The sequence below is a fragment of the Harpia harpyja genome, chromosome 7, assembly GCF_026419915.1.
Source record: "Harpia harpyja isolate bHarHar1 chromosome 7, bHarHar1 primary haplotype, whole genome shotgun sequence".
Taxonomy (NCBI): domain Eukaryota; kingdom Metazoa; phylum Chordata; class Aves; order Accipitriformes; family Accipitridae; genus Harpia; species Harpia harpyja.
This window is the reverse complement of record NC_068946.1, coordinates 20989865-21017741: the sequence shown is the minus strand read 5'-3', so window position 1 is coordinate 21017741 and position 27877 is coordinate 20989865. Positions and strand designations below refer to the sequence as shown.

At 39.3% G+C, this 27877-nt stretch overlaps 2 protein-coding genes across 7 annotated transcripts in view; both read left to right on the top strand.

Moving 5' to 3' along the window:
• Positions 1-2088, top strand: part of TFPI (tissue factor pathway inhibitor) — a 42967-nt gene extending 40879 nt beyond the window's left edge. For 3 of the 4 annotated variants that reach the window (XM_052793711.1, XM_052793712.1, XM_052793710.1), the window contains exons 8-10: positions 433-540; positions 1242-1424; positions 1801-2088. In XM_052793711.1, the coding sequence (XP_052649671.1) occupies positions 433-540; positions 1242-1424; positions 1801-1913 (404 nt within the window). In that variant the 3' untranslated portion in view covers positions 1914-2088. The remainder of the gene's footprint in view (positions 1-432; positions 541-1241; positions 1425-1800) is intronic. The other variant, XM_052793713.1, reaches the window with a different exon arrangement.
• A 116-nt stretch (positions 2089-2204) lies between these two features.
• The window catches only part of CALCRL (calcitonin receptor like receptor), a 76943-nt gene continuing 51270 nt past the window's right edge, over positions 2205-27877 (top strand). Inside the window, exons 1-4 of one of the 3 annotated variants that reach the window (XM_052793706.1) lie at positions 2205-3795; positions 4720-4981; positions 5371-5561; positions 5736-5875. The gene's annotated coding sequence lies outside the window, so the exon portion shown is untranslated. Of the gene's footprint in view, positions 3796-4719; positions 4982-5370; positions 5562-5735; positions 5876-6118; positions 6229-9132; positions 9539-27877 lie in introns of those variants that run through there. The other 2 variants (XM_052793708.1, XM_052793707.1) reach the window with 2 other exon arrangements.

Genomic DNA, 27877 nt, shown 5'->3' with positions numbered 1-27877 from the left:
GTCTCTTGAATTGCCCAGGTTAATTCTTCTTAATAACTTCTTGCTTTCAGCAACTCATCTGCTTCCTACTTTTGTGACAACAGGATGTCCCCAGCTCTGTTATAACCCAAATTATTCCCTAAAATTTTTACTTGGTTTTTCCTCTGAGCCACTTCTACCTGGCTTTGTAACTTCAAGAAGGCCATCTGACTAGCTTCAAGTTTCCGTTTATGCATTCAGATCTCAGCTATCTCAATTCTGCTACTCTTGAATAAAAATGACGCTCCTTTAGATCCCTCGTAACTGATGATATAATGGCTCCCATTTCTTGCATCCTGTGCAGCAATTGTGTCAGTTCTAATTTTGTATATGAGTCACTCCAGGGTGATAGATGATGGAGTTTCTCCAGGTTTGGGAATTCTGGCACGGATTTGCTGCTTCAACTTGTTCCAGTGCCCAGGTACTTCGGATACCTCAGGTTCATCTTCCGGTGTTTCAGTTCTCGTACTATCACTTGCAGCGACACTGAAGAAACAAACCATGAGCCTACTCCTTCGAATGGTAAAAACCTGACAGCAGCACTAAAGCACTAGCATCTCAGTCACTTCGTGCACTTATTCTTCACATTCAGTCCTTTGTTATTCTGAGAGTTACAATCTATTTCTTGATAATTGCTCAGTGTTTTCCAGTAGACCGACTTCTATTACTTAGGTCAAGCTTTCTGTATTCATACGACAAACCCAATATTAAGGTATTGAGTCTTACATTGGAAATGCTGGGTACTTTTACCTTCTACTGATTACAGAATGTCTAGCAGCAATTAAGAAAATTCACTTCATTAATGATCATAAATTTTTACCGTATTTTTAAAGCTGTCCAAGTTTAATTTATTTCACTTCACTTCCTACAAATACTTCCCTTGAAACTTCTCTAATTGAATTCGCGTACTATCTTCTATCACAGAAATACCAATTTTATCACTAAATATATAGGAAATGAACCTTACTTTCAGGTAAGCTTTTGCTGGCTTTTGGAATTCAAAGAGAGAGTAACATTTGCTGTGGTATTTTTTGTAATCATAAAAAGACAGATGCTTATGTAAAGTATCCTGGATTTTCAGGAGGGCAGAATTAAATTTGCCAGTAAATTTCATATAAATTTCAAAGTTCTGTGAGCTTCAAATCTAATATATAATATCAATATAACAGAAAATTGGTAAACTGCAGTGTTGTCTCTAACCTTGTTTTTCTTTGTATCTCTAGAACCACCTCCTATCCCTTCCTTGTGCATGACCCCTATGGACAGAGGGCTTTGTAGAGCCAAAGAGTTAAGATTTTTCTACAACTACTCAACTGGAAGATGTCACCCGTTTAGCTACAGTGGTTGTGGTGGGAATGAAAATAATTTCACCTCCAGAAAGTCATGTCTGAGGATCTGCAAGAAAGGTATGGGTAGTGATACAGCCACAGACTGCCGTAAGAGGTAAATATTATGCAGGCTGAAACATTCTTGAAACTTTTGGTACTAAGCATTGGCCTGATAAAATGTAATAGTGAAAAGTCTTAGAAAAGTGAAAATGGAAATCAGAAGAGAGACAGAGCTAGAGAGAAAGATGGACAGTAAAATACAGTGTACAAGAACAGAAATAAGACAACTTGGCATTGGTCAGGCATATGAAGACTTTAGGTAAGACAGTGTTCTCTGTTCTTTTTTTTTTTTAAAGAATATTTCTTAAAAACAAGACTTGTCTCTTATTTCTGATAATCTTGGATGTGTCACTCACACAGCATCTAATCTTTCTTTCATCATTTTACCTTTTAGGATTCAATAAAAAAAAAGGCGAAAGAAGATTAATAAAAATCAACAAGAAAAGAAAGAAACAGTCAGTAAAGGCTCTGGGCGAGGAAATAATCCCTGAAAGAATACAACTTTGATTTTTATGGAAATGTGTGGTAAACTACTATCCACCTGTGAATGCAAACCTTTAGTGTACAACATTTAAATGTATTTACTGTACTGATTATTTTGATTACATATTATTAAGCCACTTATATTTACATTATGTATTCCTCATTCATGTTAATAAACATCACCTTTTACTTTGATAAAGGCTCCTAAATTGTAGCTTGATTGTATATAATTGTCAGAGCTGAAACAGGACAGAACAGACTGTGTGGGTGTATAACTTATAATAATTAAAAAGTAGACAAGATTCAAATTTACTTTATTACCCCATTCTTTTTTGACATCTATTTTTGTGCTAAAGAAAGCATAATTCTTGTCAAAGAGTAATCACTTGTCAAGCATGATTGCTTCAATCATAGATTAAAAGATAGGTCTATTGCTATAAAAAGGAAATAGACACTGGGTTTGTTTTAATCAGATTTATTTTAGGTTATGCAAGCTAGATTTAACTCCATCAAAGTGCATATAATTACACTGTTGTGAAATGAATGTGAGATCAGAAAATCACCAAAAACCATGAAGAGAATGTTAAAGTTGTAAATGTGTGAAGCAATGTGACAGATATTTGCAAAGATTTAAAAATACATTTGCTGGGATCATTGATTTTTACCCTTGTTACTGAACTATACTCATGGCTAGCAAGTTAATAATTTCCAGAAATATGTATTAAATTTTTACAAAAACCAGAAGGAATGCCTTTCATGGAAATAAATACAGTTGCTTTAGAGATAACACTATGCTTACTCTCCAGTTGACTTTGAGGGGTTTTTTAGTTGGATTTTGGTGGGGTTTTTTAAGACTGACATGAAACAGTGGTACAGTTCCCACCCTTCTGCAAGGCATTTCTCTGATCTTAGGTAAATCTTTTATAATGAGATTTTTTTAAAGGAAAGGAAAAAAAAAAAAGGTAGTTGGTTTCCTATTAAGGTTTTTAGAAGCACCTTGCTGCCTATGAAACAAAAGATAGCAGGATATTTTTGAAACTTTCCTACCTTCTTTGATGATGTAAATCTTTTTTTAATGTGTCACATGTTTTCTTTTTATGCTTAAAACCACCAAGGATAGTTACACTGCTGTTTGTGAGAGGTGGTGTGGAAATAAGTAGCTGAAATAGATGTGAGGGGCTGAGACACTACAGCGAGGAGCAAGGACAGCAATGACAGAATAATAAATGATCTGTTGGACTAAGCTGCCTTTGCCTGTGCACTAGGACTTGCACGTGCGATTTCAGAAAACCTATGTTTTATACGCCTGATGAACTTTGAACTAAATGTACATCAGAAAATATTTATGTAGAGTCTTCTCATATAAAATGTATGAGCACCACAATGCAATAACTATATAAATCAGACAAGTGCAGTTCTGGCAGGAAACCTATGAACTCCATAGACTGGTGAAAAGTAGTAACATCAGTTCTCTACACAGAATTAATTTGGTGTGTTGTTACCTGCCAGTTTCACTTCCAGCTTGGTATTTTCTCATTCTAGTTCATCGTTTTTATTGACCTTACTCTCCAGGTATCATCTGTACTCCACGCACGAGGAGTTGAGTCTGTAGATGTGGGTTGCACTGCGCAGGAGCAGAGCAGTAGGCTAAATACTTGGACCAGCTGGAACTTGTCGTTGCAGACAAGTGGAGAACCCAAGGTTTAAGCTGCTCCCAGGCCTTTCTGCTTGTAGCATAGCAACTGCCTTAGCACAGTAGTGTACGTGGCCGCCAAAAGCAGGAGTTGCTTTAGGCACCCTAGGTACAGGAGTCAGGACTTACCAGTGGGCTGAACACTCCACTAATGCCACATTTACCCCGCCTCTACACTGACACTGGCTTGTGTCTGCCTGGCTAGGAATGTAGGTGAGTGCGCAAATGTCTGCACCTTTTCTTGTATAAATTTTATGGTGAATGCAGTAAAAATACCTAATCTTCCATTATTGGTCGTAATAATTTCCCCTGGGCTGCCCGTATTAAAACTAACGTAACTGCTGGATGGTGTGATGTACCTCGGAGTGGAGAGAGAGCTGAGGTATGTGCAACTTAGCTTCTCCAGCAGCTCAGTGACTCAGTAAGGACATTCTGAGTCTATGGTTTCAGATTAAAGCAAAAAGAAAGCGTCATGTGCTGGGTAAGTAACACATTTGCAATACCTGCCTTCTGTCACTGATGTCTGACAGATAGGCAGTACTATCCTACACACCCTGTTAAAATCCTTTTATAAAGAAATGCAGTATTCCCTAGCATGATTCTGAGGTATCTGACCATGATTCACATTAAACTAAAACATCTTCTAGAGCTGTCACTTAAAAGAGAATGAAACTCATTTTTCAGCAGCAGGAGTGCAACATTCAGATAATGCTAGTGTTTATATGAATCTGTGTTATTGAGGGCAGTGTTTCTTTAAGGAGAGTTTTTCCTCAGCATCAAGCCCAAATAAAGGTGATGGGGACAGAGCTGTTTCTGAGGCAGTGTCCTCTGCCCAGCTGTGACTGTGGTGTTTTCAGTTGTGATGGGACTCTGATCAGAGCCTTGCAGGGGTTGGGAGGAAGGGGAAGGGGTTTGCCCATGGTGTTTCTTAAAGCTGTCCCACCAAGAACACTAACAAGGATTTGTAAACTCTTAAGTTTTATTAGATCATAAACTAGAATGATGAACTTTCTAATACAGAATATTCTGAATGAGACAATAGATATAAAAGATAGCTAGGAAAGAATAGTTGCATTTGTTCGTACACAGATTGCCTTGTGATCCCTGTGTCATTTCATGGCAATGTCTCTCCTTCAGGCTCCCTCTTGGTCCAGCGACTTGTCCCTGGCTGCCTAGATTCAACACCTACAAAATCCACCCTGGAAGTCTAGGAAAAAACATCCTTTCCATCCCTGCAGAAACCTGGCTGTGTGGCTGCTCCTCAGCCTTCTAAATCTCCTGCTTGCTGAGCTCTCTCGCAAACTAACAGGGTCTCCTCACTGAGTGTGCTCAGTCGCTCTCCAGGACTGTGAGGTCTTCTCTTCTTCCAGGACTGTGGTAGCTAGGACAGGACTAACAGGTACTCCCCCACACTTTGCCACCCCCTACTTACGTTATACCACAGAAAGTTCTCGTGCATTCATTTTGTAGTAACAGTGATTTAAAAAGTGATCCATTGAGGGATCTCTTACGTCATTGTCGAGACAAGGAAAAGACTTTATAGTTATAGCATCTCAACAGTACCTCTACTTCAATTGACTAAGAAAACATTACAAAATGATTCATCTTTTAGGCTTGTTACTTAGTCCAATGAGAATGAAGACTGAAATGTTGTAGACTGTATAAAAACTGATCTGATTACAGTTGGAGATTTGATCTGAGAGCGCACACTCTTCTTGGTGTGTGTCCTAGGTTTGGCCACCATACCAGTTATCCAGCTGTCTTCCTATCTTGGTTTTTTTTTTATAGCTCTACAGTGCATTGAATTAGTTTTCCCTTAAAAAGTCCAAATTGCAATGTGATCTGATCTTCATCAACTCCACAAGAAGTTTCTTTTGTGCCCTTCTACTTCATTCACCACTTTTCATTCCTGTATTGCTAATATCTGCAGAACAACCAAATGCAAGAATAAGATAAAAAGACCTGTGCATTTCTCAAAGGTAATTAAAGGGTGAATGTATAAGGGGGGATAATTGAGCCACAACACAGGGAAAAGATAGGGAATCAGATGGCAGAATGGTAAAGAGGTCAGAAAATGAAGCTATGCTAAGGTGTTAGAATGGCTGTACATTTCTAGTTAACTAGAGTCCATTCACCCTGTCATTTCATTCCAGAATCTGCCCCGGTTGCTTTGGAGGAAATATGCAGGGTGGTGTGAAATTTCTCCCACTTTGTGTGATGGGAGCCAACAAGCGGAAGCAATTTTACAGAGGTTTGATGAGCTTCCCTGTATCATCTGACCTGCAATAACGTGGTATGTGCCCTTAGTCCACAGAGGTGATGAAGCAAAATGTCTTTGAGAAAGAATTTAAAGTCTTTTTATTTGTTCTTTTTTTCCCCTCACATTTTTACTGGTATGCCCTCCTTTTTCTCCTTTTTACTTTCTGTCCCCTGCTTCTCTTTTCTTTCCCGTTCATTTGAGCCAACGTTTCTCCCTGCGTCTCCCATCCATCTAGTGTTTCAGAACTGGTACGTTTATTTACATTTTGAGAAAGTCTTCACCTTTCTAGATTCTACCTTTCAAACATATTAAAGTGGACACGAGGATTATATTTTGTAACTGGTTGCTTCCGGTGCCATCTTCTCTCGAGAAAGAGCCAGGTTCAGGTAAAGCAGCATATACATTTTACGGTTATGGAGTGTTTATACGGGAAGCCTAAATATTTTGTTCATAGGCAATACTATACCGTAGGCCAAACACGAGGAGTTCCCTTGGTTTTGTCTCTCCCGTGATCTCTTGTGAACCTGTAGCCGTGCCACGTTGCGAGTCGCGCGTCACGTTTTGGTTTTTTTCACGTGTCCCTTTTGTCACTGACCGCGCGTGAGTTAGGCACCCTGCCTCGAGGCGGTGTTCCCGGTTCCTCGACTCGCCGGGCCGCGATGGGGGGCAGACGGCGGCGGGGGACTGGGGACGGCCGCCCCGCGCCGCGGGCGGGCGCAGACGGGCCGCGGGCGGGCGCAGACGGGCCGCGGGCGGGCGCAGACGGGCCGCGGGCGGGCGCAGACGGGCCGCGGGCGGGCGCAGACGGGCCGCGGCGCGCCCGCCCGCCCGCTCGCTCGCTCCCTGCGCTGCCCCGCCGACCGCCGCGCGGGGGCGCCGCCGGCGCCGGTGCGGGGCGGGGAGGGCGCGGCAAGGCACCCCCGGAGAGGGGCAGCGAGGGCTCTGCAACGCAACGCAACGCGGTCGGGAAACGCGGCGGCCAGCGCCCCCGCTGCCCCGGGCACGGCCGAGGCTGGACTGCCTGTCCGGAGGGAAGAGGCGCGGGGGAGCCAGCCGACCCCGGCCGTCCCCTTGCCGGCAGGCGTTTGTCACAGCTGCAACGCTAGAGAGAGGGATTCTCGGAGCCGACCGTGGGGATGAGGAGGAGCGGTCTCGTTATTTGCAAAACCGTGTTTATCCTTGAACTTTTCGGATCAGGTCGAGATTTGTGCTAAGAGGTGGAATTAGTTTGGGTTTTGGGGTTTTTTTCCCCTTTGCGTGGTTTTAAGCTTTCCTTGGTTAAAGCACGGTCAGTTGTGCTCATTTAGATCCCTTTTGAACCGCTCACACCCACGCTGTTGATAACCAGGGCAGCCTGTATCGGTGTAATTTACGTGCCTTTCAGCCAGAAGGAGGGGTAGCTGAAGTAGCGTGGGGGCCTTCTGCGTCTTTGAAGTGCAAATTACACCAGCTGAGATGTCTCAAATACCTGTAGAGTAGAAGTAGGAGAGTTCCAATGATAGCTAAAGAAGTAGAGTGTAAGACTTTGGAACTAAAATAAAAGACCCCAAACCCCCACCCAACTCCACTTGAATTTGACATGCCAAATCAAACATGGCCTATGTAATAAATCTCTCCAGCCAGTTCAGACGCCTGCCTTGAACGTGTGCGCTGGGCTGGAATACGTGGATTATTTTCCGGGTTACAATGTGTAACATACCATGTTGTAACCTATAGCCTAGACCTAATTGCTCTAAAATAATGCAACCAGGCTCACCTCTGATGAAATTCTACTACCTGAGCTGACATCGCTTATTTCAGAGAGGTTAATTTCTATCACTCTTCAGAATCAGAGCTAATCCCCGGGGTTTGTCTGTTTACGTTGCCTAGAAGCTTAGAGTGCCAGTTCTTAGTTCTTCGCTGATTATAAAATTCAAACGTTCTCCCGTTGATGTAAGGTCCTAGAAGCACCAACAATCGCATATGCCAAATGAGTATTAAAGGCATATGCCTGCTCTTTTACTGACCCTGGAGTGTGACTTAACAATTCATATTATCCAGTGGCCGTATGGATTTAAAGTATTCCTGCCCCTCTTTCCCCTCTTCCGATTTTTCCTGACCCTGGCTTGTGGTTGGTTTTTTGTTCTAGGTTGGTTTCTTTTCTTAGTTTTGGGTTTCTTGCTGGTTTTTGTTGTTGTTTGGTTGGTTTTTTTGAAGGAAAGATTTTCAATGGCTAGATGAATTCCCTTATCCAGTTCACAACTTGTTCCACAAATGTTTCTGCTGGTGAAAAAGGTGGATGAGCAACAGGTAGTGAGAAGAAAGCAGAATACTTTATCTTATTTCATAAGCGAATTAAGTGGTTATAATTTTGATAAGCACTTAGGAAACCATGACCTTTCAGAGGTCCTTATGGCCTTCCTTAAGGAGTACCGGTGTTAGAGGTGTTAATAGTATTTGAGTTTAATGCTCCGTGAGCTCCCTATTTGTTCAGCATAGTATTGTCTTGTGCACGCAGCGACTGTCTATTGATTCGGAGAGCCCAGATTCCGTCTGTAGGACAGGTATCAATCGTGCAAAGAACAAGTGGTAAACGCTCTCAAAGAAACGTTTTTAGGTCCCGATAGAAAGTTCTTTGAAGCTAGTAGAAGGACCGCCATTAGTTTTGGTTTGTCTTCAGTTATGGTGGTTTTCAAACTGGGAAGCTCATACTTGTGCTTTCGAATCACCGGCATTTGAAAAAAATGCAGCCTAGAGATGTGTGCAGCAATAGTGATATTCCTGCTGCCTTTTTTCTACCCTTGGTATTTCAAAGAGTTGGTTACTTAAATACAGGGTCTTTTCTCGGGTGTAAAACAAAGCGGCGCTTTAACCTATGCTCTTGCTTGAATTTGCGAATTTGATTCTGACCTTTAATGCAGTTTTACGTTTGAGGAACGAAAGTATTTCTCCGCAGAGCTTTTCAGCACTTAGAGTACAGGACGTAACGCAGCCCCTGCAGTTTCTGGCAGAGGTGGGTCAGGTCAGTGCCACTAAGGAGGAATGCAGCTATTGTGTATTACTTGTCCCTGAGTAAAGGTCCAAAGTGATTTATTTTCTGGGTCTAGTTCGAGGAGGAGGACGAATCGCACCGGCTCGATACGTGCAAAGACAGGTCCCGTGGTCTCCTCCTTTCCAGCCGAGCGAGCGAGCGAGCTATTTTCCGACCGGTTTCGGAGCGGGGCGGGCGAGCTGCCGCCGACCGCGGGCAAGGTGCGGGCCGGCCGCGTCCCGAGAGGAGCAGACGGCGACGCTGGGGGCTCGGGCAGCTCCGCTCTCCTGCCTGGAAGCACCCGAGCAGCCCGGCTTCCCCGGGACGTGCCCTTCGGGAAAGAAGAGTAACTTAGCGCGGGCTGCGGGCGGGGTCAGGGTGATGTCACAGGAAGCGCTGATGTTTCGGGGCCGTCGCTGACAATCTGACCGGCTGCCGGCGCTGCCCGCAGCAGCGCTTCTCGGCGGAGCGGAGCGCGGCGCGGCGCGGCGCGGCCGGGGCACCTCTCCCCCTGCAGCCACCGGCCTCGGTAACTGGATTATAGCCGGCGGGAGGATCAGGCTCGCGTAGCTCTGTCTCTTCCTTGGCCGGGGCGGGAGGGAACGAAACATCGCTCCTTTCTGCCTCGCTGAAAAGGGAGCTCCAGCTGATTTATCCTGGAACAGCTCTCCTAGAAACTCAGCGTGGTGAGTAGTGATCGAAACGGTTTCATTGTTTTAACCCGGGAACACTCTTTTTGCGCCGTCTGAATGCGTGTGCGGTTACGCGTGTGTGCGTGCTTTTGCGTTAACCTCAGCGTGTGATATGTAATCTGCGGGGAGAAAGGGGCGTGAGGAAAAGCTTCGTTTATTTTTAGTGAGCGAAATGTTGAGCTGATTCTATAACCGGTGGTGTTGTAGTACAGCCTTGAGGAAGCAATCGGCAATAAATAGGTAGAAAGGGAGATAAAAATACCCCGAGCAGCACTTAAAGGATTCTGTCTAAAACCTCTAATATTAGCTAACCGAATTTCTGTCTTTGCATCTGGAGAGAATTAGAGGCTCATTGGTTTGAAAAGGGTCTTTAAGACTAATTCAGTACACCTGGAGCTCTTTCAAGAGAGGCTGAATTAGGTGATAAAGTGGTGTGGATTTTCTTACTAAATATTCCTTTAATCTTATTGACATTATTGTACCGGAAAGAGGTCACACTTGAGTTATTTCATAATTAGGTTTTGTGTTGTAATTACACAACTAAAAAGATAAAGCTTCTGTTTTGTTTGGACTTTGTTCGCTTGACAAAAAGTTAGCTCGAGTTTGAAGCTTGTACGCGTGCCAGGGTGTTACTGTTTGAGATTTTTCCCACAAACACCGAACTGGTTTATTGAAAGGTAATTGTCCGCTATTTCACTTCCTTCAGAAACAGTGGGGAGTGTGTGATTCTGTGCCTTCCAGTATCAGCTGAGAGATAGTTAAGAGTCTTGCCACTTCTTCAGCTTTCCAAAAGAGATGCGAGATCCTCTGTTTTTACAAATACGGTTGCTTTACTGAGATTGCTACATCTAGTCACTTGCTTGTGTGTGTAAGCAGTGGATCTGCAGAACCAGGAAAAGAAATCCTGTTTCTGAAGGATAGTTAAGAAATAGCGTAGGCTATAAATCACACTTGGATTTGATCTACAATGATTCATTTAGTCATCCGTACGTTTTATAGGGGCTGAGATTGAAATAATAATAAAAATAGCTGAGGGGTTTTTTTGCTCTCTACCTTAATAAACTTATGCCAGATACCCTGGGGTCAGATTTTCCTGCTCTTACAGTTGTGCCAACGCAGAGTCTTTCCAGTCATATTGTGCATACTGGGCATCTTGTCATTCATTTGCAGTGATAATGCATAGAACGGTTTAAACCCGTTCTGATCAGTGATGTGCTAAAAGCCCGATTGTTGTGCTCTGAATTTGAGGTCCTTTCCCTACATTGAAAGGAGACACGCTAGATCTGGATAAATATGAGTAAGACCAGATCTGAATCCGTGTGTTTTCTTTCCAAGTACGCATGCTGCAATATGGTCTGAAATTCTCAATTAAGAATAATGATCGGTATTTTCACAGTATTTACTTTTGTAGCCTGCTTAAACTTTCACTGACCTGACTGCATATAGGAGCAATCCCAAAGTCTTTATCTGACTTTGAAAATCTCCAGCACAAAAGGCACGTGGTGATACTAAATCAGACGAGATGACACTTCAGATAAAAAGTCTTGATGCTGTTTTAATGATCAGTGCAGTAGGAACAACTGTCTTCAGAAGTATTTCAGCTAAATGATTTAGATTCTTAATTTATGCTCTTCTCAAGTAACTGGTTTAGGTTGTGGTGGGACTGCCCACACAGAAGTGTCAGGCATGTATGTGTTTACAGGTTCAATGCCAGAATCTACATTATTTGCAGATTATGCAAAAAGACAGTGGCAGAATAGCAGTGTAGAACAATGTGACTGCACTTTTTAGTGGACAAAACTAAGTACCTGAATACACAACATGCATTGCAAGTTCAAGAATTGCATGATGTATGTCCTGTCAACTTCAAATGTTACCGTACTCTGAATTCCTGATCAGCTGGAGTCTTGCTCTGCGTTAAGAAACGTAGTGTTTGTCCCTTTGAATTGGCTTTTCCTGATACAACACAACTGTTGAAATCCTGGCCCACTAAGAGCCAGTGGGAATTTTTCCACTGACTCTCAAAGGGCAAGATATTCCTCAACGTGGGTATTTTTCTGTTGAAGGAATTATATATACACCACCCATCCAGTCACTTGCATTCTGCAGTCTGTCGGCAGCTGTTTTTTGACAGCTTCTATAATGTTCGTATGCTCAGGTTGAAAACCACAAATCTGCATGTCTCGTTCTTGGTGACTAATGTCTTATCTGGCTAAATAAAGGGACCTGCTCCAGGAATGCATTATTGTTCTGTGGGCTGTCTGGGTATTGCAATCCAGATTTAGACTAGGGTACAATTAAGAACAAAACTGAGGGAAGAAAGCACACTGATACATTTCCTTGGCCACCGATGTAATTACTACCTTAGTTGTATATTCTGTGCATTCAAACTAATCAGCTGCTTCCAATAGCATTCCTGGCACATGCAAGAGCTGGGTAGGATTGGGCCCACAAGAGTCCATGAAATCATGCAGATAAAAGATTCAAACCAGTCCACAGTCAATTGGAAGAAACTATTGTTATCAGTATGTTTTTAATAATAACATGCACACAGTGATATTTAAACATTATATATCTAGTCACTTCTATAGTAAATACTAAACATAACATAAGCTATTTATGAAAGCAATTGAAGGAATTTCTCCAATGAGAAGACCGAGTCTACAGTTAGGAAAACAAAATAGAATTTCTCTTTAAGAAGTTGTTCCCATCTGTTCCCAATGTGTTTACAGTGTTCTTGATCTGCTAGCAAAATTCCTTCTGTGCTTCTGATTAGCTGTCATTCCTACAGAGTGTGTACACAATATTGGCATTACCTCAGTGCTACAGTCATCTCTGTTCTAAAAGCATGTGTAGCTATGTCATTGGGTTTCATATGTAGTAGTTTCCCCGGTTAAGCTTTACGCTTATGGAAAACAGTCTCTTAGTTGCTCATGTAACTATTCTGTTACTGGAAAATATTTTAAGTCTTTGGTGTAGCAAATTGTCAGAGCTCTGGAATTGACTATATCCTTGATACCGCTGTGCCAAGGAAGCGTTGAATGCTTCCTTTACCAAAACAGATGTGAGTTGACAAACAAATAACTTTTAAGCAGTAACATAAAACTGGAAGTGTGTTTGTGTATGTGTTTATGTGTATTAGACATATAATAATATATAAAATATATTATTTCTATGTACATATGCACAATACATGTGGGTCTACATCATGCTGACTTTTATTATTCCTAATGCATCTAAAGAGAGAACATGTACATTTTAAAAGAGACTTTCAAAGTAAATTAGTCCTAAACCTCATCGTGTGTCTAGAAAACTGTTAGTCGTGAATGTTAATATTTTAAATTGAATACATTTGAATGTTGTTTCCTTTTAATATTTAAAAGAAAAAGGAGAAAGTTTTCCATGGGTGTTCACAATCCATTTTTTTTCTTTTTTGTACTCACGTTGGCAATTCGGATGTTTTCAGTATAATACGCTTGCACAAAGAGCAGCAGAAATTAGCCTATTACTTACCTGTTATCTTAATGGAGAATTCCACAGCCAGTGCAGTACAATATAAGATCTTCTTATTAAATTTGTTTCCATTAGAACATTTGTTTTTAGCAATACTTTTTGTTTTCGTCCTATTTTAGAATCTGGGCAAAACTGGAAGGCTAAACTTTCACATTTTCAAAGTTTTGTTTTCACAGTTCTCTCTCATGCATATCTGCCTTAGTCTCCCAAGCTTGTTTATACTGTTTACGTTTTCCCAGCAAAGTCATTCTTTTTCTGCCCTAGTTCTGTGCAAACACTTTCAATCATTGCTGCAGTCTATGCTGTCCAAAAGAACAGAAGTGATTTATTTGGAATTGCTTTTCCTTGGAAAGATGCATTTGAAATGCACTTAACTGAATGTAATGCATTAAAAAAAGACTTTCCATGAGAGAAGCAAAGTACTTCAAGAAAAGAAAACAGATTCTCAGCTGGTGTAAACTTGCATGTGTCTCTGAAGCTGCTACCTTTTAATATAGCATAGATGTCACCCAAGACTTTTCTGACAGTTTTAGCCACTATTAAGCTGTAGCTGACCATTAAGATACTAACTGAATTTTAGAAAATAAAACAAAGTTGTATTTCTGGATTTATGGCTGAATCATGCAGGCCTTATTTAAACAATATCCCAAACAAAATTAGTGACAGAGTTTTGTTTAATGAAGCCCGTACCAGTCTGACTTCCCATATAATACCAAGGACAAGGAGCAAAACGCAGTGATTAATGATTTTTTTTTTTTTTTAATTATTATTATGTTCAGAGCAGCTACCTCATATACTGTGGTAAACCATCAGATGTGTTTAGGCTGAATATCTTTCTAGTTCCTAAAAACTATATCATCTTTTCCACATATTCTTTAGATGATTCTGACTTTGAAAACTGCACAATCTTGATGCTTGTATGGGCATAATATATCACTCTTTGTAGATTAGATTTTCCCCTCACTTTTTTTCTCCTCCATTACCGTGGTAAGATCTTGGAAATTGATTTTAATAAGTTTTGTATTATTTTAATACTGGCAATGCTGGTAGAGTTTCATTGAAGTAAAGCAAAAGATGTACTAAGAATGTATTTGTTATACCAAAACTCATTTGTTTTAGGCTTTACAAATATTTTTCTTATTAATATTATCAGACATGAATGTAGTTTGTCTCCCAACGTTGTGCTCTATAATCCTTCCTAGATAGAAATTTGAAAATGCATATTTCAGAAATCAATAAGAGCTTTGGACATAATACTTCTTTCTTCCATGGTCACACTTATGTATTGATTTTTAGTGCCTTAAACGGAGCAAAAAATATGATACTGTGCAACCTTTTATGACTAAAAGGGCACATTTTTGCAATGATTATCCTGAAACGTTCTGTATAATGGGGATATCTGCCTTTTTGTTTCTGTTAGTGAAATCCAGCAGGTGTCACTCTGGGGATTAAATAAGGACTATATCACAAACAGAGATAAATTTGTTTGGGAGATGAGATGTAGAATTTAAAAGTATTTATTCTAATACATTTTTCCTGGATAATTTTTTGACCATGCATGCCTTTTTAATTTTTAAGTTTGTTTTTTTTTAATTACGTGATTTAACAGGTGTATTCATCTTTCTGTGTATCCCTTTGAACATGAAAAAATGACACAGTAGTTACTATTGGACTATACAATGAGAAGCTTTACTCACAGGTGTCAATTTTGAAACATAAAGAGCTGGGAATCAGGTGAATATTGCCTTTATGATCTTAAAAAATGCTTTTGTCATCTTCTCTGGGAACCAAAATTATTGGCTTTGTCATTGGAAATTCTAGCTGCACAAGTAATGTGTTTTCAGTTACACTGAATCCAAGGAGGTGCTCTGCAGTAGGCTGCTGTAAGTGAATGTATTTATTGAAACTGTCTACATATTGTTTTCTGTTTGAATTAGCTAAAATTGACACGATAGGTGGCTAATTATCGAAAGTTTCACAGTAAAAATATTTGGAGAAGAGAAACTTTTTCACGTTGCACTGTTGCTAGTACAAGAAAGTACAAGCTGTATTTTTTTTGAAAAAATAGAAAAAAGTCCTGTTTATTGCACAGAGTGTTTCTTTAGTGCATGGTATGACAATGTGTGTGTTGCATTCTGGTGGATTTTCACATGAGTGTATAACTCCATAATCTGTGGAGTCCATATTATGTGGAATAGGAGCATAATTGTTAAAACTTGTGGGTTTCTACAGGTGATTCTTGTTTATTTCCTGTACCGTGTTAATGCCACCTTGTACTGAAACAAATACCTCAGCAGGCAGCTTTGGAAGGCAATCCACACATACAAGTCTCTTTTCAAATAGAAAGAAGTTGTTTTACATAAATACGTGCATACATACATGTATTTTTATATGTGCATAAATGTGTATATATTTTTTTTACATGTGTATAGATATATTTTACACATATATTTTTTAAAAAATCATCTCGCTATAGAACTTGTAACCTCAGGCCACTTTAAACAATCCAGTTTCCTTTCTCTCACTTCTTTCTCCTGTTCAAGCCCCCATCCTGTTCCGTTTTTTTATTCTATTCAACTTCCTTTCCTGTGATGACTCTGAATGAGTCACTTTGCCAGGCATTAAGAATGTGGCTTGACAATGTTTCCAAAAGCTTATCCTACACTGGCTCATGCAGATGAAATTAACCTCTGCCTTATCCTTCCTCTCAAAGAGAAATGTCTGTCTTCACAGGTCTAGTTTCTTGGAAGGGGGAGGCAGGGGTAAGAACCCTTTCCATAAATGACTATATGTTGAAATTCGTAGTCATCTTCCTTGAAGAGGAACAACAGATGCGTGTACCGTAATAGAGTATCAAGATCAGTAAACTTTTAAAAATTGATTTAGTATTTATTCGGGAAGAAGTTAGTTTAAACAAATTCAGGAAGCCAAAATTAAGGCTCTTTCCTGAGTGCTATTCAAGTACTCCCTGCATGGCCACCATTCTGCACTTTTCATGTTTTTATTAAATGTGTTGTTTATTGCATCATAATACATTGAAAGAAGGCCACCAGGATTGTGCTTTTTTTCTATGTAGCTAGCAGCAATCGGAAAAAGCACATGCTTAACACTGAGTGGGCACTTAAACGCTGAACTAAATTGTAGCCTTTGTTGTGGTTATGTGCATGCCAGTGTAGTGTGAGGTTTGTGGGGGTTTTGTTATTTTTTTTTTTTCCTTTGGTTCCCACCCTCCCTGCCCTGTTTTGGAAGGAGTGGGTAAAGAAGGATTTAAAAAAAAAAAACTTTTCTAATCTGTTAATCGTGTATGTGCATCAGGAAATAAAAGCCTTTCTGCTGAAAACAAACAGGGAAAATTATAGTCCTAGAGAAGAGCAACTTTGGAAACCAATACACAAATGAGAATAAGAACTCCCATCAAGTTAAACTCCGCTATTGCAGTGTTCTCCCTACCTCGCAGAGCTGGGAAATCTCATACTCCATCATTTTTCACTAAGGGAGATCTGAAAGGTTATATCCCTTCTATCATTTTCTGTGTGTTGTGTTGTAATTAACATTGACACAAATTACACACCAGTAAGCAAAGTAGAAATAGAAAATTTGTTCATTTCTATTTGCTATCACAATATAGGTTTTATATAAAACAAGTAATGGTTGTAATTGGAAGATCAAACAATTCTATCTGGAGTACAATCACTGGGTATTCATTTAAATTTGTGTTTAGTTTCTCATACTGAAAATGCTTAATTTCTGACTAAAGGAGGGGATTTGAGCAGTCTTCAAATCTTGATAATGTCATTCTTAGATTGATTGCGGAAGTCACAGCACAGTCTTACCAGAGCCTTTATGTCCCCCCACCCCGCATGCTGGATGCACTAGAAAAACATCATTCAGATGTTTTTAACTTCTTAGCATGAACCACTGGGGTAGCTGCTGGACCTAGGTCTTTTTTCTTTTTTGGTTTTTTTTTTTCCTTCCCCAATTATTTCAGGAGAGGTTGTACAGGTAGAGTTTCTTCTCTAGAGAAGATCCCTCTTCTAAAAACTGTGCATGCAATCCAAGGGTAGAATTCAGCCGATGTAGTTTAACTGGACGCTTTTTATCTAGAGTTACAGAGATAAAATAGTCTGCTGACATGCTAAGCTTTTCCTAGAGTCACATTACAGCCCAGTGAAGGACATGGCAGTAATTCAGCGTTTGTTGGAAGGATGGCAAAATACTTGTGCTGTCTCTGTGGGGGCACTGGGGTACCAGAGCACATCAATGTATACTGCCATGTGTAACATTAAGTGTATACAGTTAGGGTGAAGTCAGCACCAAAAAAGCCCAGATTCAAAGCAGATTTAGGGACTGATTGCAATAAGCTTTCTAAGTCAGATTAGGCAAGGGGAGAAAAGATACTGTTGAAATACATTTTGTCCAATGAAGACAGACTGGCAAGATAGACAGTTATCCATGATAACTCAGCTTCCTCAGGGAACGCACATTTGCCAAACCAAAGTGTTAAAAAATAGCATTATACCATGCAGGAGTGTGGGACTTCTTAAGCCAGAGGTTTGGGGTTTTTATTTTATTTTTGCAATTTCTTTAGCCCTTGTGTTTCCTAGATTTCCAAGCTTTTATATTTTTAAACATTTACAGCTTCTAGACAGGACAGTTGTCCAACTCCTCCTTTCTTGAGCACTAAGTAACAGTAAAACGATGAAGTCTAGTAGCAAGAAAGCAAGGAAGATAAAATGATGGAAGGAAAGACAAATGCACAAAGAAAAAAAAAATCTGAACCTCAAAATGTAGTTCCCATAGGAAAGTAAGCCGTGAACAAATCAGTAAATGGAATGATTCTGTCTTTAGCATGACCTTCTAATTGCAAAGACAAAGCTGAGTCAGGTATCCTGTGGTCAGTCAAAAACCATTTCTTTACGTGCATAGCCACTTGGATAAACTGAAGGATTCTTTTCGATGGTGAGAAATCTGTATTTGGAGTTATGTGTATGAATGAATTCACAGTAGGGTGGCTAAATTAATTGTCAATTCAGTATTTTAATTTGGCAACAAAAGCAGATGCTGGGTTTCAGTACATGATCTCGTTAAGTGATGTTAGCTCATCGTTTCTCATACAGAGTGAAGGTGAAACATCCAGTTGTCACACATGGAAGATACTTATTACCACATCTCTTCTTCATCTGTACAAGGGAAGGATTCTTCCTATTTCTGTTACCATGCTAACTTTGAATGTACTGACTATAAGACTCCATGATCTCTCAGAATTTAAATGTATGATTTTCCTTTTTCATTCCCATTCTTCTTGTAATTTGTTGCCCTTCATAGGTATAATGATTCTGCTACCTTCTCAGTGTTTACAAATCCTTCAGGCATTTATAGGTAAATATTTTTATTTGTCTTACTCAAGTTATGCAAAGATGTGGGGTGGTTTTGTAAGGCTCCACGTCCAGTTAATAGCCCACTCAAAACTCTCAGTGTGCCAGGGTCTTTTCCTCACCTCTTATGTAGCATGATTTGTGCACGTGCAATCCCACATTACACTGGTTCCTTTGCTGAGATGCATCCGCTATTAAAAAAAAATTGCTGAATGAGAGTAATAGAGAGGAACAATGGGCTATTACAGGATGTTCAAGACAGGGTCATTACAGTATATTTTCTTGTGCAATCTTGTTATGAACAAGCTTTATATTTACCAGCTTGTTTCATTTGTCAGCACCCTATTATTAGTGTTGTAAGGCTATGAACTGCCCATTTTCTAACAAAGTTCAATTTGATGAAATACAAATTTTATCTAATAGCTCTGTGGAAAGCTGCTTTTCAATATTTATAATACATTTATATATTTTGTAAGTATTCAGTATTTATTTATCATCCTTGGTAATGAGAAAAAGAGCCAGTAAATTTTTCACTATCAAACTGCAGATTAGCTCTAGTCAACTTAGCAAAATGAAGTCACAGAAGCTTATGATGGGCTGTTGAATTTGAAAGTCTAGATAGATCCTTTAAAAGAAAAATATTTTGCTTTTAAAGTTTGACAAGAAAACAGCTTATTCGCAGTGCTGCTTTTTGACATACAGGGTTTTTTTTCCGCAATTTATAACACTTGGAATCCAAAGGGTCCGTCTGATGTAAAAGGTGATGATAAGAAATAGCACCTAGTAGGCCTTTGAAGCAACTGTGGACTGTTTCTGTGATGTGTGATTAAATTAACAACTCTGTAGCTGAAGGACACCCACTAATGGGCACAGCTGCAAACATTTAAGAAGGTTTCCAGCTGATGTGAATTAAGCAGTTCAAGCAAGAGGATTCAGTCGAATTTGGGAAGACATGAATTTGGGATTGGGATCCAGGGATTAGTAGAATAGACTAGAAACCAATCCACAGGGATTTGGGATGCTGATGAAAACTGTATATGTTTTCAGCATTGTATGAAAATGTCTCAATCATTAATCAAGACACAGCATTTTCTTAAATGTGAAAATGGTCTTTTTTGTGTTCTTGGAATAAACACAGCCTAATTTGGAGTACTGGGCTATATTTGTGTAACGGAGTTTAACGAATGGAAAACTAAGGGTACTGTAGGTCAGTATTGAGGTTAGCAGAACTGTGAGGGGGAAGTCTGGCAGCTGCGTATCCTACAGCATGTCTCAGTGCTGCTGCCTTTTGCATGCAAGGACAAGGGGCGTGGGGGAATCGGCCACTACAGGAATATACATGTGAGTCTGGTTCTTGCAGAATAAGAAAGGTATTAAGTGACATGAAGTGTCAGTGGATGAGATTTGAATGAATGCTGCTCATCAAAAGCTTTTTCAAACTGTACAGCTTTTGTCCAGTTTGACAAATGGCTCATTAGAAGTGTTAGAGACCAACTGGTTTTCTTCAGCTCTCTGACTCCATTTGGCTTTTGAGTCTTCAATCCTACAAAATACTTCAAGTCACAAGTAGTGTACTTAGACATTTGCACATACTTAGTGAAACTATATGGGTGATATGCAGAGCACAAAACAAGGCCAAGGGTTTGCAAAACCAGCAACAATTTAAAGGGAGTTACAAATAGGGGAAAAAAAGCTAGTGTCTGGCAAGAAAATATTGAAGACAAAGTATGTGTTGGAGAAAATGTCTTTTGTCCATTGGGCCCAAACCACTGCTCCTTTTGAAAGGTGAAGACATAGAGGGTGCTCAGTAATTATTTACCATGCCTAATGTTATTTGTATCCTCTTAACAAAGACTATTAATATATCACTTGGTATAGGAAGGGGAGTTTGCACTGCTTAATGTAAAAATAAAGCAACTAATTAATACCAGTCAACAATATTTCTGTCACATTAAGTACAGCACAATTGTTAATGTGTTCCTCCTAAAACACCATGTAATCTTATGTGCATGGATGTAAGCAGTTTTTTGAACTGAAGAAGCTCCAAGAAATACATGTGGATTTCCAGAATCCATTTGTAACTTTAAAAAGTGAACGCTTAAATGCTTAGAGCATTGAACCTGTCAAAAGGATTGCATGTGGTGATTTTTTAAATCAGCTGGGTTTTCTTAGAGGGTGACCATTTGAAAGAGCACTAGGTTTCTTGGGTGTATGTCATGCCAGGAAAGGGACCACAAGTGTGGTTAAAAATTATTTCTGTTGGGTTTCCAATGAGGTAACCTGCAATGGATTGCTGAAAATCTTTCTCTTGACTCTCTCAAGAGAGAGATTGTAACCATACTCCAGTAAAAATAAATTAGTTCCAGTCCCACAGAGGGGGATGAATTCAGCTTGTCACAGACAGACAGTTGTTTCCTGACATTGGGCACTTGGTAACAACTTCCAGTGTTTGAAGATGTCACGGGTCATATGGATTCTCTGTGTTTGTGGCCCTTTGGGCTTAACAGGAAGGTCACCAAGTTATCAAGCAACTGCCGTCTGTTTGAAGAGATTCAACTGCCTTTCCTGCCCCACTGTTGGAGAACCTCAGCTTTCAAAGAGAAAACAGTGCTGCTCCTGTGAAATTGCCAGTATTTACACCTTATTTTGTAGCTAAAAACAGCAAAAAAAAGATTGAAGTGTAATTCTTTTCATTCTCATTTCCTTTCTGTTCCATCTGATCCTATGGACTCTCTTTCATCTAGCATAATCTCTGTGGAGCAACCAAATACATCTTAATTTCTTTTTCTGTGCTCTGAGAGTCTTGGACTGCTGCCCTTCCAAAGCTGTCTCTATCCCCAAATCTTTAGGATAAGGATTTTCACTTCTCTGCAACCCTCTGGAAGAACTTTCTGTGTTTTCCACATATAGCCTGAGAGTATATGTTGTAATAAAACAAAGCATAGAATAATCCTTGCTCAACAAACCTATATGGATAATGCAAAGGATGATTGAGCCAGAAACCTTCTTCCCCAGTAGACCTTTTGACTTACTTTATCCTGATTGCATGAGAGCATGGTTATCAGAAGACCTGTTTCTAAGTTGCATCTCTTTAAAGAAGTGCAAGATATATGTGCAGTAATTCTATTTATGTGATCATTTGCAGGAATGTAACTACCTCTATTTTTGTAGCCAGCATTAAGGGATAACTAACACAAAATCAGAGTTGTTGGTTTTGGTTTTTTTCTTTCAAAATGTAGCAAGCATGTTATCCTTGTTACTGATAGAAGATCCCTTTTCACAGTCTTTCAATGAATTAACCATTTTCCTTGTTTTGTGTAAGGAAGGTAACCTTTGTAACATCCTGTTTTATTTACCAGCCATATCTGTAAGCTGCAGGAATCCTGTGTGTGAAGTCACAACACAATGCTCAAGAAAGACAGAAATCCTTGATCTTTATTAGAAAACCATTTTGTAACAAACTGAATAAAGCTGTGACTCCTGTCAGGTGTTTGTTTTAAATAGCACCAACTAATACTTTTTTCAAAACTAGAAAAGGGTGAAGTGATTCAAATGAAATCAGAGCCCTCTTATGTCTGCCCCAAAATTCAGGCTGTACCTTATTGTGTATTGGTGAGGAATGGGGAAAGAGAGTTTTATTACTGATCATTCCCTCTTTAAAGCTCACACACCTCTGCAGTTCCTACTCTTTTGCTGGAATTGGAATCTAAGTACCAAAATACTACGGAAAAAGGCTGCTCTTGCATTATTTCTGGCAGGCTTATAACCTGGGAGTATCTAAAACATCATCAGAAAGCTTGTTCTCATGAGATTCCTGTCCAAATTTCCAGACCAACAAATCTGGAACGTTATCCAAAAAAGTGTAGACACTTATACAATCACACAATTACAGCAGAGCTTGTGGTTGAGGTTTTTGGTATGGTGGTTTTTGGTTTGGGGGTTTTGGGGGGGGTGGTGGTTTGGTTTGGGGATTGGGGTCTTTTTTGGTTGCAGTTTTTCCTTTGTCACTTTTTATATAAAGATTTTTGCATAATTTTAACTCTTCTGTTCTTCCACTCTTGTCTTCTCAGCTGTTTAAGAACTTCCTTTGTCCCCTTCCCTTGTTAATGTTTTTTTATTCAGATTGATCATTCTCCATTCTCGTTAGTGGGTGGATATTATTTAAGGAAATGTTTTTTCTGTGCTTAGTTTCAGGTAGATTTAAGAATGAGTTTGCACACTATTGCTATATCAAATTCTCCTTACTACCAAATCTTTGCTAGATGTAAATGTTTCATAGTTTTAGACACAGTCGACTACTTAGTTCAAATATTACTCCAGAAGTACAATAAATGCAAAAAAATAATTCTGGAAAAGCTCTGCATTAAAGCAGAGGCCACCATGAGCAAACAGCTTGTTTGCTACATGGTATAGGTGATGCAGTTGTCAGTGCTATTGCTGTGTTAGTATTCATCAGTAATTAATTCCATTGCTTGAACAAGAGCACTCAGAGACCATGTTATCATTCTAGCAGAGCCCTGCCAAGCAGCTGGTGCTGTTTCTTGTTTTTGTTTTTTTCTCAGGGAAGTAGGATTGAGCTCACTGGAAATGTTTTTCGTCTTTCACTGATATAAATCTGTAAACATAATCATTCAAAGAAAAACACATTTGACATACATTACATATATGGATAAATATATATTATGCAGTGGTGACTCCTGTTTATGGTTCCTTTATTCTATAATAGGTAAACTAGTAAGATATGTGTGGTTTAAATTTTATTTATGACATTAGCATCCATATTCTCCTAAAATATAGTTTGATGATCACATAAGCTTAAATTAATTTGCATTTTAGGAGGAAAACCTTTTTACGTGTGTGATGAATGTGAGGGAGAAAACATTGGTCAGCACACCTTGTGACTACAAAATGGATTAGGGTGTTCTTTTAGAATTTATCATTATGTAGTTACATATATTTTTCTGGGGAAAATGTACTTCTCTAGCACCTATGTACTGTTGCAGCTGCTCTGAGGAAATATTTGCATATAGGAATACTGTTCATAAAATCCTCTATTAGGTGAGAGACTTATGAAAATGTATTCACTGTGAATAAGCGGGGGGGGAATCCAGCTCTTGGTAGACTGTTAGTGGTTTTTGCATGGAACAGACCTGTGCTAGCATCTTTGTATCACCCTCAGTTCAGCAAACATTGATGAGTTTAGTTTCAAAATTGTACTTGTTAAATTTTTGTGCCTGTGTGCACTCTGTTAATAATATGGAGGAACTAGGAGCTTGCTTGTGCTTGGAAGAACATTAAGTATACAGAAGGCTGCATGGCTTCTCCAACTATGCTGCTACTTATTTGATGAACTGAATTTGTTCATCAATTCCAAATCCTTGGACTTCAGACTCAGCACCCTCCCACCCCACCTTGTATAAATTTGTACAAAATTTTTCTGTCCCCTTAATGTGCAGATCTGCTGCAGTAAAAACAGCATAATGGAAACCACGTACCTCCAGAATAAGTCAGGTCAGAGAGGACTTGCTACTAATAGTCTGTTCTCAACTCTGAGATGGTTTAGGTATGTGCTTATATTTGCTGACAGACTTGATTTTGTTTTCCTTTGCTCTTAATTTGTGAATTTGCTCCTGGTTCTTGAACCTAATTGAGTAAATAGCTTAGTTTTTACAAATTTTAAGTGGCTATTGGATGACAAGTCTTATGAGGAGCGGCTGAGGGAACTGGGGAACAGGAGACTGAGGGGAGACCTTATCGCTCTCTACAACTACCTGAAAGGGGGTTGTAGTGAGGTGGGTGTTGGTCTCTTCTGTCAGGTGCCTGGAGATAGGACAAGAGGAAATGGCCTCAAGTTGAGGCAAGGGAGATTTAGGTTAGGTATTAGGAAAAATTTTTTTACTGAGAGGGTTGTCGAACATTGGAATGGGCTGCCTAGGGAAGTGGTTGAGTCACCATCCCTGGAGGTATTCAAAAAGCGAGTGGATGGGATACTTCAGGACATGGTTTAGGGGGCATGGTTAATGGTTGGACTCGATGATCTTGAAGGTCTTTTCCAACCGAAATGATTCTATAATTCTATGATTCTATGACTTTTATAACACAAGGACCAGAAATCTTCTGGCTTAAGGAGTTTCAAGGTGCTGATGGTGTGTATATAATCATACCATATATTCATACTGTATTGTATACATATTTGTACCTTGCAACTGTAACTGTAGCTTGAGAAATGTTGTAAAACTGACAAACATACCAACTCTCCGGTAAACTAAAGAAAATGCGCAAGTTTGTTTACACATACTGGGATGGAGCTCTCTCTTTCCCACTGTCACCTTCTCTCCAATCCTGATGATTATTTTTTTTAAGGTTTTAAAATTTTGGCTCCACAACAAATTGCTCATTAGTATTGTGGAAACAGATGTTTTTTATTTGTTAGCAGTGACATGTTGTTTTCAGGGATTGGAATATCACAGGGATATTATATTTTTGTAATCCAACTCATGCTTTTAATTTATTTTACAATACTTACTGCTGTTTCACAGGTATAGTTGAACTGGAACCTTTACACTCAGAATGGAAGATTTCCCGTCTTGAATCAGGTCTAGGCCAGTGAGCTTTAGTATCCTTCTTTTGACTTTTGTCTGTACCCTGTGCATGGTGCTTCCTGAAATGAAAAAACTGTATGCGTCACCTGAAGAAACTGAATTTATCTTTGCAATGCTTTTCCTAAAGAAAAAATAATTTCTCCTTGATGGTCTTGGGAACTACTTACTAATCTGAAACTCACATATCTTTATCTAACTACAAATTTAGCTAACAAAGATAGTATAGTATTATCCGGCCAGTGACTGAAAGCAGTTAAATGAAAGATCTTTAGTGTTTATGCAAGCTATATGCTGGGCTATATAAAGTAACACGGTATTTTATAATTATCTACCGTTAACTGTATTGACTTCCTTCTCCTAGAATTAGCACAGAAAGGAAGGCATGCTTGTGTTTTGTTTAAAGCCTTGATCAACCACTGCTCCCTAACTTCCTTTTTTATTTTTCTAAAGTTTACTTTCTCATAAATGCTATTTGTCATAGTGACAAAATTCATATTTGCCAGCTAGGCAGTATGCTTGCTAAGACTACAACTTCAGTTCTCCAAGAATGGTAATGAAACATGTGTACAAAGATCATTTGAGCAACTGGTATTGAGGACAGGATCGATACTCACCAGCTACTCTAATCTTGCTCCTTCCAACATCAACATGAGAAGAGAGTTGGATTAATAATGTGAGCATGGAGCATTCTGCATTTTAATAATTTCTGACACCCTCAACATGGTAGTTACATTTCAATGACTGTTTTCTCTCATGATGGAGTAAGGGCCAATGGAGCATGGAGAAGAGTAAAAGAAATATAATCACAGTTCCTGTAATGAAAAAGCTTTTCAGGGAAGAGTCATGATCACACCCAGGCTTTTCCTGGGCTGAGAGAGCTGACAAGCCACAGAAGACTTAAGGGGAGTAACACTGAAGAAATAACATTGAGCAGTTGATTTCCAATATCTAATCAAGCTGCGAGGAGGAGAGAAGTAGCACAAGGAGAATGATAGATGTGTGAAGACTCACACTTGTAGGTGTCTCAACGAGTCTGTCTCTGCAGTTAAATCAGAAGACCGCAATCCAAATTAACTGTCAGATGTACCAAAAAATGACAGGACTTACAAACAGATTTTCACAGTTCTAAACAGCTTATAGCTCTTTAGCAGTTGTGTGGGAGATAAATTATGTTAAGAGTGTTAAGACTTGCTTTTAGAAATTGTAGATTTTTATAACTTAAGCAGTTCTGCTTTCTTACTTCCATGGTTTTTAGTACAAACAAGAAATAATGTGCAAATAACACTGAAAGTTACTGAAGCACTGCATCCCTTGGACATAAATGCAGCTAATAACACAAAAGCACGGCTCTGAGGAACAAAATACTGAAATCCATAGCTCAGATAATAGCTTTCTGCAATGATTCCTTAGTTATCCCTATGGGATGTGGTAGATACAGCTAGGACGAAGAATGCTAACAAACCTTAGGATGTAGCAGCAAGTACGTCATAACAACTTTTGCCAAGAAACTAATCCAATCCCACAGTGATCAGCTCCACCTATGTCACAGTCCTGTAGGAGAGAAAGGATGTTGCTTAGAGAAATGCACTTGAGCTATTTTATGGTAAAGAGTGGAGATACATAGGTTTTCAATGAGAATTTAATATAAACCAGGCGGGTTTTCTAATTTTGATTTGGTCTTGAATTTTTTTTTTTCTTGAAGGCTAGAACAGGTTATCATAAAGAAAATTCCACATTATACTGGTCAGATGTGAGAGTGCAAATGATATGAAAGTGAAGTATGGAATAGACTTTTCACAGCCTAATTTTTTGTTCCCAAGAAATACATTAGAACTACACAGTGTGGCTTTCAAAGCTGACTACCTGAATATGTTGAAAACCAAAAAGTAATTCAAAATCATATTTTGATTTTTATGGAGTAGGAACCTATTACTTGAAGTGTAGCATCTTTCATAAATAAAACACTTTTAATAGTTAAAATACAATTATATGAAGGCTCCATAAGCACACAGTGCAGTAACGAATGATGTTCATAACACAATTCACACAGTTTTGGCTGTTGGAAGCTGTATTGTTAGACTGCTGGCTGGGACTCAGGATATCCCTTACTGTTTTCAGAAAAATCTCTTGGGCCCTTAATTTCCAGCTGAACAGTCACCAAAGGCCCATGGAAGAGACCTTGAGCAAAACTTAGACCTAATACAGCAATGCGGATGCTTGCCTTTTTTTTTTTTTTTTTTTTCCTTATGCTAGATCTGTTTGGTCCTTTCAGCTCTTACTTCTGTGGTAAAAATACTTTATTTGAGAGAACTTACAAATTGTTCATGGGACTATCTAGATTTACAGCCTGGTCTTATTTCAGCAAAGTATGGCACTTCTCCTTGAATATATATATCTTCATTAGATATTGTCTCTATGAAGATATATTTCTTTTGAGCTCGTTCGGGAGGTAGAGAAGGGCGCTGGTGTACTGCTTTTGTAAGATTATACCTTCAGAGCTGCCATTTCTAGAACTGTTTGGCAAAGCCCAGCAGTGTCAATTACAATCACAGAAGCAAGTGTCTAAGCTCAACAGATAATGATACTTAAGTAGAAATAATCTTTGTTGTGAAAGGATACCACCCTTATCTCCACCTCCTCTCTGTACTTCAAGATCATTTGAATCTTTTGGTCACTTAAACTCTGGGAGGAGCTGTTTCCTGCAAAAATGACTCCGTATTTCTGCATTTGCCCATGTTTCTGGTATACATTGTTTAAAAAAAAAAAAAGCCTGTATAAACAGGACAAATTAAACACAGCCTACAGTACTCATCTGCCCTAGTGACTCTAATAGATTACAGTTG